Source organism: Coffea arabica, chromosome 9e (assembly GCF_036785885.1).
Source record: "Coffea arabica cultivar ET-39 chromosome 9e, Coffea Arabica ET-39 HiFi, whole genome shotgun sequence".
NCBI lineage: Eukaryota > Viridiplantae > Streptophyta > Magnoliopsida > Gentianales > Rubiaceae > Coffea > Coffea arabica.
In genome coordinates, this window is record NC_092327.1 from 41109294 (window position 1) to 41120878 (window position 11585).

The 11585-nt window shown below is 37.9% G+C and overlaps 2 protein-coding genes across 6 annotated transcripts; both read right to left on the reverse strand.

Annotated features, from left to right (window-relative positions):
* Nucleotides 1–59: 59 nt before the first annotated feature.
* On the reverse strand, nt 60–2440 carry LOC113709708 (tetraketide alpha-pyrone reductase 1-like). Of its 2 annotated transcripts, none has more exons than XM_072065948.1 (6): nt 2056–2440; nt 1699–1871; nt 1216–1404; nt 915–1077; nt 620–812; nt 60–530 (listed from the first exon to the last, which is right to left on the reverse strand). In XM_072065948.1, exons 1-6 carry the CDS (start codon nt 2180–2182, stop codon nt 383–385), a joined length of 993 nt encoding a protein of 330 aa, XP_071922049.1. In that variant the 5' UTR covers nt 2183–2440; the 3' UTR covers nt 60–382. The 2 variants fall into 2 exon arrangements, with proteins under 2 accessions (XP_071922049.1, XP_071922048.1); XM_072065947.1 differs by having other exon boundaries at nt 915–1080.
* Nucleotides 2441–2613: 173 nt separating this feature from the next.
* Nucleotides 2614–10852, reverse strand: LOC113710496 (protein NUCLEOLAR COMPLEX ASSOCIATED 4). 4 transcript variants are annotated; one of them, XM_027233537.2, is made up of 15 exons: nt 10249–10852; nt 10028–10120; nt 9704–9780; nt 9324–9385; nt 9112–9163; nt 8294–8394; nt 7811–7854; nt 7568–7669; nt 6942–7000; nt 6676–6850; nt 5131–5304; nt 4817–4961; nt 4476–4533; nt 3607–3712; nt 2614–3319 (listed from the first exon to the last, which is right to left on the reverse strand). In XM_027233537.2, the coding sequence occupies exons 1-15, from the start codon at nt 10675–10677 to the stop codon at nt 3116–3118; spliced, it is 1881 nt and encodes a 626-aa protein (XP_027089338.1). In that variant the 5' UTR covers nt 10678–10852; the 3' UTR covers nt 2614–3115. The 4 variants fall into 4 exon arrangements, with proteins under 4 accessions (XP_027089338.1, XP_071922045.1, XP_027089337.1 ...); XM_072065944.1 differs by having other exon boundaries at nt 2614–3252; nt 7811–7902; XM_027233536.2 differs by having other exon boundaries at nt 7811–7902.
* Between the last annotated feature and the right edge of the window lie 733 nt (nt 10853–11585).

The window sequence follows — 11585 nt, forward strand, 5'->3', positions numbered from 1 at the left end:
AGATTAGTTTAATAAGATGTCTGGTCCCAATTGTTGCGAGAGGAGAGGATACGCCAGAGTTCCTGCAAAGACATTTTTAAATTCCCAAATGGCAATTTTAGGCTCCAACATTTTCTATTTTTTACCCTTTCTTGGACTAGAAAAGTTGTAGCGTTTATCTGAATCTTTAGAAATTAAGAGCCTCAAACAGGACAGAGTTGCAACTGGGATGGTAGACACAGGACTTTTGCACTATAACAACGCAAATAAAGACACAATAAACCCTGGAAAGCCCTATGGAAAAAAGGAAAAAAAAGGATTCTGAACCAAGAGTAGACATAGTCAAAAAATGGTCTTTTGACTTGTTGCAGTGACTGTAGTCATGGCCAAGAGTAGACGTTGATCAAGAAGAAGAAAGGTGGCCTTGTTCCACCAGGGATGCGATGCAGTCATCGAACATTTCCCGGATGGACCTGAAGTTCTTGAATCCTAAGCCCTCCAGCTTCGATGTATTCAGGTCATAAGATGGTCTGTTATCAAGCTTGTGAAACCTGAAACGGGCGGAGGTATGGCATGGGAATCATTTCGATACAAAGGTAAGCTAGTAGTAACTAAGTAGAATACTAAATAGCAAGCAAACCTTTTGGGTATAGGCAGGGCAGGGTAGGAAGCGGATAGAATGGAGGCGAGCTCATCATTGTCAAGGACAGTGGAAGAACAGAGGTATCGTCCTTGAGCATTCCTGCGTTCATACACCAGGATGTGACACAGCGCAACATCGTCAATATGCACATATCCCATTCTTCCATGCCATTCGAATTTCTGCGTCTCCCCTGTATTATTATAGTGTATGCTACCCATTATGCTTTAGGGATATGCTACGATTAACAGCAAATAGCACACGAGAATGAGAGAGAGAGCAGCTAGTACTCTACCTTTGAGCAAGCCAAGGACGTCGGCCGCTGTGGAACATAACTCCGGAGGCAAGCTACGTCCAACCACGAATGAGGGGAGAACGGTGACCAGGTCAATCTTGTTCTCCTCGCAGAATTTCCAGGCAGCCTTCTCCGCCAGAGTTTTTGATAAAACATACCAGATCTTCTTGCATTTGCCAGAGCATGCAAAATTAAGCATTATATCACGGCATGTTTTTTTTTTATCCAAAAATCTGTGTTTCTTAGTGCTGTTGCAAATTCACAAACTGATTTATGCAGAGTTGCTGATGAGGGTACGTACCTTAAGTCTCTCGCAGAGTATCTCAGAGCTCCAAGATGATTCGTCCAGTGGTACGTTGGGATCAAAATCCTCTCTTGCCCTCACAGTTGAGGAAGACGAGGTCAGAACAACACGCTTCAGAAATGGATTTTTCTTGCACGAACGCAGCACATTTAGCGTACCCTCAATAGCAGGTTTCAAAATTTCAGCCTATGCCATAATAGGATTAGATTAGGAGTCTTGAGAGGAGGTCAATAAGAAAGCAACGCCCACTTGAAAAGAACTTGGAACGCAATAACGAAAAAAAAAAAAAAAAAAAAAAAAAAACCCTTCTTCCCCATTTCTTGTTTCTCTCAAGTAACAGTTACACTGAAATTGCTTTGCTAGTTCATTGCAGTCCACAATGTTAGTTTAGTGCCGCCAGCACTGCTGAGGATTTTGTTATGAGAATTATTGAGTTAATAAATGCTGTCAAAGTGGCATCCACAATCAAACTTTACATGCCTTGGGATCGGATGCTGGTCGCCCTAGAACAGGGGAAGCAGTGTGAAAGACACCTTCAGAGCCCATTATTGCATCATCGAAGCTGCCTTCCTCCATTAAGTCGCCCTTCACCAGCACCAGTCTCTCTTTTGCTCCCTCCAGCCTCCAGAGATGCGCTACCTTCTTGGCATTTTCTGTTCATGTCACAAACTCACAACAGATACCAAGGCATACATGACTCGCCGCCATTCAATTACATCTTGGCATGCTCAGTTCCCTGGAATGTATTCATACCATTCCCAGCCCAGGCACCAACACCAAAACAATGAAAAGAAAAAAAAAGGAATTAACAAAAAATAAAAAGAAAGAAAGAGCTACCTGGATCTCTGACCGTCCCGGTTACTTGATAGCCAGACAGCAGCAGTCGCTTGATCAGCCAAGAAGCCAGAAAGCCAGATGCACCGGTAACGCATACTTTGCCCCTGAGTTCCACGTTTTCCTCCATCGCTCGTTCTCTCTTGTTTTTTTGGAGTTTCTTTCCTCTTTCATTTTTTGGCTCACCCCTTTTATAATAGTTCAAAGCTATTACATTTAAGGTAACACCACCTTCAGCGTCTTTATTAATTCATATACTTAAATAGTGTATATATTCATCCAACATTTGTGAAGCATCGGAGGTTTTACAGATGAGGCAAGTCATCGCAGGTTTGTGAAGCATCCACTTGACAACTAACTGCATAAAACAGAAATAAATAAAATCTATCCAAGGCCTTCAGTCGAGAGTCGGCAACGAAAGTATGACAGCTTTAAATATCTATTGAACCTTTTAAGCCAACCATGCGTCTCTTGCCCTCGTACCTATTCACCCCAAGACATAACGCAGCCACCATGGCAACTCGTAACAAATGCTATTTTAATTAGCATTACAAGGGAAAAAAGTTCGAACTTTGTTCTCCAATACAATTTAAACACAATGCAACTGCAATGTAAACGTTGAACTGTGTTCTCCAATACAATTTGAAGGACTGCCCCAATTGTAAAAATGCAGACCATCAAATAACAATATGCATGGATACAACATACTGGCGAACCCAGCACAATTCAACTAACAGTGTAGTAAAAATTGCAAATCCAATCCTATCAGCCTCCACTGTACCCCACACACACACACACACACTTGTATACAACCAGCAATTGATTGTCCTAATATACTTTAGCTTGTCAAACCATGGTACCAACTGCCAAATTACTTACCTACAACCTATAGTCACCAAGCATGATTGGCAAGTCGTCATTTTTTGATGTGAAACAGATTAGTAAGTTGAATAACTGCTCAATGATGCAACCCTATACCCCCCGCAGCAACAAGTCGCACTAAAAAATTAAGGGAGGCAACGGCAATGAGCAAAACTTTTCTTTTGGCGAAAGAGTACTTTCTTTACACAGGTACTAGACACTGACGTTTCACAGAAATGTGGTCATGTTCTTTGGGTGTATCCACAGTTCCATTCTCATCATTGACAGCAACAGGCTCCCCATCATTGAGATCAAAAGTCCAACCAGGAAAATCGGATTCTGAGAACAAAGAGGTTGGAGTAGATTTATAGAATGCCAGAGGCACCTGTTTGACCCTGCGTCTAATCTGCAAGCAAGGATAGTGATTCGGGACACTTTATTATATAGACACCAAAGCTTGCTCTAACAGCAATGATCTGATTGCTATCGCATAGAAGACAATCACCGCCAGATTTAGCAATTCTGAGTAGTGCTTGTGCAAGGACTTGATAAGCACATAGAAACAGATGCTACAAATGTTTGTTAAAATATTAAGAAAGCAACAAAAACGAGGAGAACAGAAGATGCCTTATTTCTGAGGCCACCTAAAGGATCCATGGCATGATTTTCAAGTATAAAGATTGACCATATTACCTCCTCGCCAAAAATAGTTGCATATGATCCAGAACTGAAATCTTGCACAGCAACTTCAGATGTTTTGGCTCTAATTGTTAAGTCACTCTCGAGGGACAACACAAATCTAGTACACAAGAACAGTGACCAGTTAAGAGAATATTAAATGGCATTGAGCTCCCAAACTTGTATCAGCACTCCCCATTAGTTTACTTTTACACCGACAGAAATACCCTCACCTATTATGATAAAGGTAACTCTTCTTTTTCACTAACTTAAAGTTACAGCTCTTTATGAAAATCTATAAAATGTGTATTAGGTAGAGAAAGGAAGTGAGTTAATCTTTTAATTATCATATTTTTAAAATTTTTCTTGATTCCTATCAATTATTAATTTCAAATACTTCTCTTAGGTGACAGAAGTATTTTAATCAGCATCTAAACTTAAAAACAAATCATTTTTGTAGCAACTCACCTGAAACATTACTTCCATTGTAGTGGTTCTCTTTGTTACATGTCCTCGTGGTTCAACTAACATTTTGTGTGAGACATTGTACTGAAATTTAATTTTGGACATCATTCAAAGTGCTATATGCAAGTCTTAAACTCGTTAAATCTAATTTACACAGTCAAAAACTAAATTTTAGCATTCTCTAGCAAAATGTTTTCTTGAATTTTGTAAACCAGTCATTTAAATTGCAAATAAGTGTTGCTGCCATAGATGCAGGTTGTATTATTTCTAGTAAACATGGGCAAAATGGTGAGACAAATGAGGTGTTCTTGTTAAATTTTGCCATTAGTGCAAGAAAAAAGATAGTGGGACTGCCATTAACGATTCCCTTATTAAAAATCAAAGACGAGGTCATTGCATTCTTGATTGGAAACATGTACCTTGACACTGGTGGGCAATAGTGATGCCGGAGTGTATCAATTTCCCATAAAGAGCTTCCTGGCCAATGATTGTTGTTAGCATAATTGAAGGGGGAAAAAAGGGTATTATCCACTATTTTGTTTGTAAATTCAGATGACTTTCTATAGAATGCACACAATGGATCAAGGGTAGAAAGTCAAGGAATGCTAAGCTTAGATAGGAAAATAGTGGTCTACATATAATCTGCAACAAAAACTCTTAAGCAACCAGTCCCCCAACCCACCCCCCAAAAAAAAAAAAAAAGAAAAACCAAAATTAGCTTGCTTTTCTATAGAATAGACCTAATAAATTCAAATCTTACTCATAGCATTAGTTTTCATGGGATCACTTTGCTCATAATCAAATTGATCAATGCCTTGCTTGCTCGCAGAATCCGTGTCATCTGTTCTGTCAACACCACTCTTGTCTGTTGCGGAAGTCTCTTTACCAGCCTCATTGACATACCCCTGCAGCATATAGGTGTCAGTTCATAAGGAAGTATTTATGCAGATACCATTGAATGAAAGAATTGCCACATTAGAAACCTTTCCGGCCACCAAGTTTTGCATGATTCATAAGAATAATCAGTGTGGCAATTGAATGCAAGTGACTTGTGATGCGAAATTGTATACTTACCTGGTGCACCAAGAAGTTGATTGAAGGATGTCTCCTAAGAAGATTGTGGACTAAAGCAATAATGATTAATGCTCCTGAAGGTGGGACAGAAAGTGCAAGTCTACTCAGTTTCTTACAGAAAGCAGCAGCCAAATATGCTGGAAGAAGCGGTGATTTCAAGCAAGAATCAATAAGCTGCAAACAGAATTCAAAATCAGTAAGAGGGTTACATAATAAAAGAAACAAATCTAAACAGTGATCCAAGCAAAACACTATTCTAGTCATTAAAATCTAGCGTCACGATGACATGTCTCTATTACTCTTTCCCATTGAGATCAACCATGACACACACCTCCAATGAGTGACTCATACCACATAGAGTTGAATGGAGGCACATGACTAACATTACTCTCTCAACATTTGTCATCTTCCTTTGCCACAAAACTCGTTCTTCTCAAACCCACATCTAACCTTCTCCTCTCCCTCTTATAACCAAGCACCTTTCCTTTCCCTGCATCCTTCTGTCACTAACTCTAGTTTCATTAATGTACCATCATTCCAAGATTCCTCCCTTAACATACATATCCCACTATAACACTGCTCATGACTCCATCTCTCCAGTTCGCCTCTTTTTAATATTGATTGTAATATATAAATCACCATACTAACAAAAGAGAAGAATACAGAGCAACAAATAGGACTGTGATCATCTAAATTAGTGAAATAGTTAAGTCTGAGGAACTGCATGCTGCATGTTTACTAATCATAATTAAATTCTGAACAAGTTTATAACATGGCTACGTTAAAATGTAGAAAAACTCCCAAAATCCAAGAAGAGAAAGTTGTTGGATTCCCTTCTCATCAGTTATTTGATGATGCTAAAACTTCCAAATAAATCTAAAAATAAAACACAGACTGCCTAGCTCCTTCCCTCTGAGTAATTCTCAAAAGCAGATTCTGCAGGTCACCTCTGCAAAGCATTAGTAACATCTAAGACACAGACAGGTGGTTGCAAAAATTTACACATTAAAACAGGGAAAGCTGAACAAAATCATCACAATAGACACTAAGCATGGTGAAGTCAAGAGGACCAAGGAAAATAAGTGTTTGTAACAAATTTGCACAACCATCTCCAGGAACAACACCTATGTCCACCAAGCAAGGCCGAAAAAGTGAGAAAATTATCAGTTGGATGCACAATATGCAAAATGTAGCACTCAGCCCTTACATAATTATAGTACCAGCGCACATCCATTTCACCATCATATGAAACATACTTGTAAAAAACACAAGCAGTTATTGACTAATCTTTCTAAGCCTAATTCATTTAACCTCACTTGTCAAAGAAAACTGAAACCTGAAACATACAAGAGTACCTGAAAAAATTTAACCTAATTCATTTAATCTTTCAGCCCTTACATAATTATATTACCAGCGCACATCCATTTCACCATCATATGAAACATACTCGTAAAAACACAAGCAGTTATTTACTAATCCTTCTAAGCCTAATTCATATAAACTCACTTGTCAAACAAAACTGAAACCTGAAACATACAAGAGTACCTCAAAAAATTTTGCTCGATATTTAGCCATAAAGATAGAAGGTTCCAACAGTGCATAAAGCTTCCCATAGAAATTTGGATACTCAAGGCCATGTTGTGTCATAAGGATATAGAGACTGCTGAGAGCCATTACACTCACAACACCTCCTATATCATATGATCTTGTTAAGAAATCACTGCAATTTATGAGGAAAACTTATCATGGACATATTGACGGTAAAAGAGTAACAGAACATAAATGTAAATAAAAAGCTCTTAACAAATTACCACAGCATGATTGGGTTAGACAGGTGAGGAATAACAGCTTGATGAAGAGTAGCAAGAACCTAAGCCACAAAGCAAGAGCAAGAGAGCATGAATTTTAATGCAAATCAAATCATTCAAACAAACAATATAATGATACAAGAAAAGCAACCAAAAAGATATCAAACCAATGACATGTGTGAGAGCCTTCAAAGCCAGTTTCAGATAACAGTAGCAGCCCCTTATAATCAGGAAAGGTGAATAGTATGAACACCGGGGATAACTAGAATTATCATTCAACATGGCAACAATATAACAAATGAGGAACTTCCATCAATTATTACTCTTTTTGTCCATAGCCCCTTATAATCAGGAAAGGTGAATAGTATGAACACCGGGGATAACTAGAATTATCATTCAAGATGGCAACAATATAACAAATGAGGAACTTCCATCAATTATTACTCTTTTTGTCCATACAGCATTTGCTTCATGAGATCAATATGTATCAGATTATATACATCTGGTGACAGTAAACTCCATACTTCTACACAACAGAGAAACTGAAACAGAACATATAGGAGCTCAACATCCAGAAGAAACACTCTTAAGATGCAAAATACACATCAAATTGCTAATGATCTGCTTACTTCCTTGTATACATCAAGTGGAAGCGGCAATCTAAGGAATGATATCCATGCTTTACTAAACTTTAATTTCATCTTTTTAGTAACACTGGCTGCAGAAAAGTCCTGATAGAGCCAAAAGAGTGGAAACTCAGGTCAAAGACAATATAAAGTGACACAGGTTTGATGTGAAAGGAGATCATCTAAGTATTAAAAATGGAAGCTACATGAGTGAGAAAAATTCTAAAGGTTCATCGCAGTACAAACCTTGCGATCATGTAATCTTAATTTCTGCTGTTTATCCTCTGCATCTGAAAGGTGATCATGGTTTTTCTTGTCGAATTTTCTAGTAAAAATATCTATCAATTTGGATACAGGTCAATACCAATATAACATCAATTGAATTACTTCATTCAAAGAATACAGATTTAATGCAAAAAACTGTAAAGCTTAGGTGAGGACAACATATCCAGTTTTTCAGAAAATCGATACACCTTGATTTGATCAAATCAAATGCAACTCAAATTTAAAATAAAGTATTAGGATCTGCAAGGGATGTGACTATGAAGCATCTTGAATTCATTACAAAATAGAAAAGATCTTCAATGTTGTAGATTAGTGTTAGAAATACATCATACATGACAAATATTTTTAACATCAGACACAAAAAACTGTTAACCAAAATAATGTGAGTAGGGAAAGAAATTTTTGAACTAATAGTCAAGGTCAAAAATTAAAGAATGAACTTACCAACACAACTCCACATTTCATAATTAGACTCCACAACTGAAACTTCTAATGGTGGGATGCGCGATAGCAAATGATATATGATCCGAATACAGACCTCCATGCTACAACCAAATATACATGGTCAAAGATTTAGTAATAGTGCAAATCCTATAATCATGTGATTTCCAATTATGTGAGTTCAGAACATAAGTAAGCCCAAGTCGAAACTAATTAAAAAAAGCACGCTTACATGGTTCACAGAGATTACACATTTGTTAAGTTGTGCCAGTATTGGCTTTGACGCAAATGCAAACTTGCAACATCAACGACAAACAAATAAAAAGGAACACAGACAAGCTTTTTTTTTTGGGGGGGGGGGGGGGGGGGACCCAACGTAAATTGTTGTAATCCAAAACCCTCTAAAAGTAAACCAGAAACATAAAAAACCAACACAGAGACCCACAGATTCACATACATACAAAACACACAGAAAGGGCAGCAAAGCCTAGACTCTAAAACATCAAAGAGATGTCATTGCAACAACTGTTCATAGTGAAGCAAGCAAGTTTGGACCCTGCATTCTTGATCCTTATCTCTTGTATGAAGCCAAGGAATCTGGCTTGCACCATATTCCAACTAAAGAGCAAGGTCAACAGTACAAGAAAATGAAAGTGACCTTGTATGAGTAGCATTAGCATATAGAAATGAAAATAGCTCCCATTTAGCTTATACAATGCCATAGCTCAATTTATTGTGCAGGATGATCTTAGCAATACAGCAAGAATCAAATTGATTTGCCTTGATTAAGACGGCTAGGAACATGAATAATCTACAGATACCTTGCCCTTGACCGATTTCCAGCAGCAGACTCTGAAGTTGCACCTTTATCATCTGAAGGACAAACAGGTCAAGGAAGTTTATTAAAGAAAAAAAAAGTTGTACCAGTTTTGCATTCCTTTTGGAAGTGAGACAGAGTAAATGTAGCACTGAATGCTATGCTAGTGAAAAAAAGGGCCATTGAAGAGAATAACTGTCAAAAATTAATAAGTACCAGCTGAATCTTCAGGCTCCAGAGTTCGTGCTATCTTTTCCAAGCTTATGTACGTGAAATAACTGTCAGAAGAGAATAACAAGTCAGAAACATGGCTTGGAATGCAAGACAATGTTCTGAAGTAAGAATGCGTGAACGTTATTAAGTAAGCATTGGTATGTTTGGCATCATGCTAGATGACAGATATCCCCAAAAAAAAAATGCATAGAAATGCGTAGGAATCAAATACATTGTTTTAGTTGCTGAAAGGTTGGGCTAAAAGAGTGAATAGTGTTTCACCATTAACAACAGAGTTTGAATGAATGCCTTTACAGCAATACATAGACAGAGTAACCATAGGGGAGATGTCAAGTCATCAAGAAGAATAGACATCATCATACCGGACATCAATATACTTGAAGTACTTGGACGCCAGCAACTCTAACAGTATATCACCAACTCCCAAAGTAGAGTGAACCTACAAGTGCCACAAAAAAATTTTTTTAAAACAAAGGGAAATAGATTAATGGTACTGATTAATCAAAGCAAAAACACAAAAGGTAACGTCACAAGAAATGATCAGCATTCCAAGATGAAAAGGCCAATAGAGATCAAGAAATATATGGGAAAAAAGAAAGTAGCAGGGGGAGAGGGAGCGAAACTCAAATGCGAATGAAGTGTAGAAGTAGAGAATGGATAGCAATATATGATTAGGGATTACTTACAATGGCATGAAGGAACCGGTGGAAGATAGAAGAGTGGAAGTTGCCGGCATTGGCTACCTTGACAAACTCCATGATTGTCTCCAACACAACTTCCTAATATCAGAACCAAAACAAAATTCAGAATTTTTTTTTTAAAAAAAAAGGAGGAAAGCAAAATTAATAAATAACAAAATTAGAGTAGGAGCAGCAGTAGTAGTGAAAATGGTGTAGTAAATTATTACCCGGAGGGTTGGGTCGGAAAGGGCAGAGGTAGAGATGGAGAATAAAGATTGAAGGAAGTCGTCGAACTTGGAGCGGAGCCAAGTGGAGTAAATGAGATGGGCGGCGGTGGTGGTGGAGGCGTCGGAGGAAGAGATGGAGGAGCGGGAGCGGGAGGCAGAGAGATCCAGTAGAAGGGGAGTGAAGAAGGATTGGAGAGAAAGGAGGGACTCGAGAGCGTAGGCAGGGTGGAAGTCCTCTCGGGGGTGTTTGATAAAATTGAGGAGGCGAGGGAGGTTGTTGATGTGGGACCTGGACGACAGCAGCTGCTCCCCTAGGGTTTTGAGCTCCCCCAGGCTCAGCTGCTGCTCTTTCTTCCTCTTCCTCTTCTTCATCATCATCACCTGCTGCTGCGAAGATTTCATCATCGTCATGGCATTGGAAGAAGCCATCCACAAAAAATGATTGGTTCGGTGTTGGATATATATATATATATATATTCTCTCTGTGTGTTTGTGTGTAAATTGTTCCAATGGCTATCTAAAGAGTTTTATATGTCCGCCTCCAAAGCTAAACCCCCTTCAAAACCCTCCCTCTTCGTCTACCATGTTACAGGGCCAGAAGCCTGCAGGGAACGAGTATTTATGAGTATATATATATTTGGATTAATTTCACTTTGCACCCCCAAACTTATATCATTTTCTCACTTGCACCCTAAACTTCAGTTTTAAACGCTCTACGCTCTAAATTCTTAATTTTAGACATTTTACGCTCTAAATTTTCAAGTTTGCCCTATTTACATCCAATCAATAACAAATATTAGTAAGAAAGACTGTAAAAATTAGGTGTCTTAAAAATTAGTGGCAAATAAGATTCCTGGGTGACTTAATGAGATACAAATGCGATCCCTAGGTTTGTTTTATCCCTAGGTTTTTTTGCCTAGGTGTCCTAATGAAATACAAAAAATAGGTTTCTTTCCCTAGGTATTTTAATGAGACACTAGGATCCCTAGGTTTCTTTTTCTTGTAATTAATTTATATGGTCTCAATCACTATTAATGATAATACATGTCTATATATATATATATATATTGCGACTTGGATCTAATGGTTGGTCTAAGTAACTTTTGAGTCGAAATTTACTAGTTCAAAATGGTTAACTCAACTTACTCAGTAGCCAAAGGACCCAATCTTATAAACCATTCTTTTCCTTTTTTCGCTTCTGACGTGGAATACATCAGTATCTTTTTAATTTCACAATTTGAATTTTAAATTTAAATTCATGCTGTGTAACATAATTTAAACTTGTTAGTGTAAAAAAAAATTATACAGTGATAATGTGTAAAAAAAAATGTCCTAAT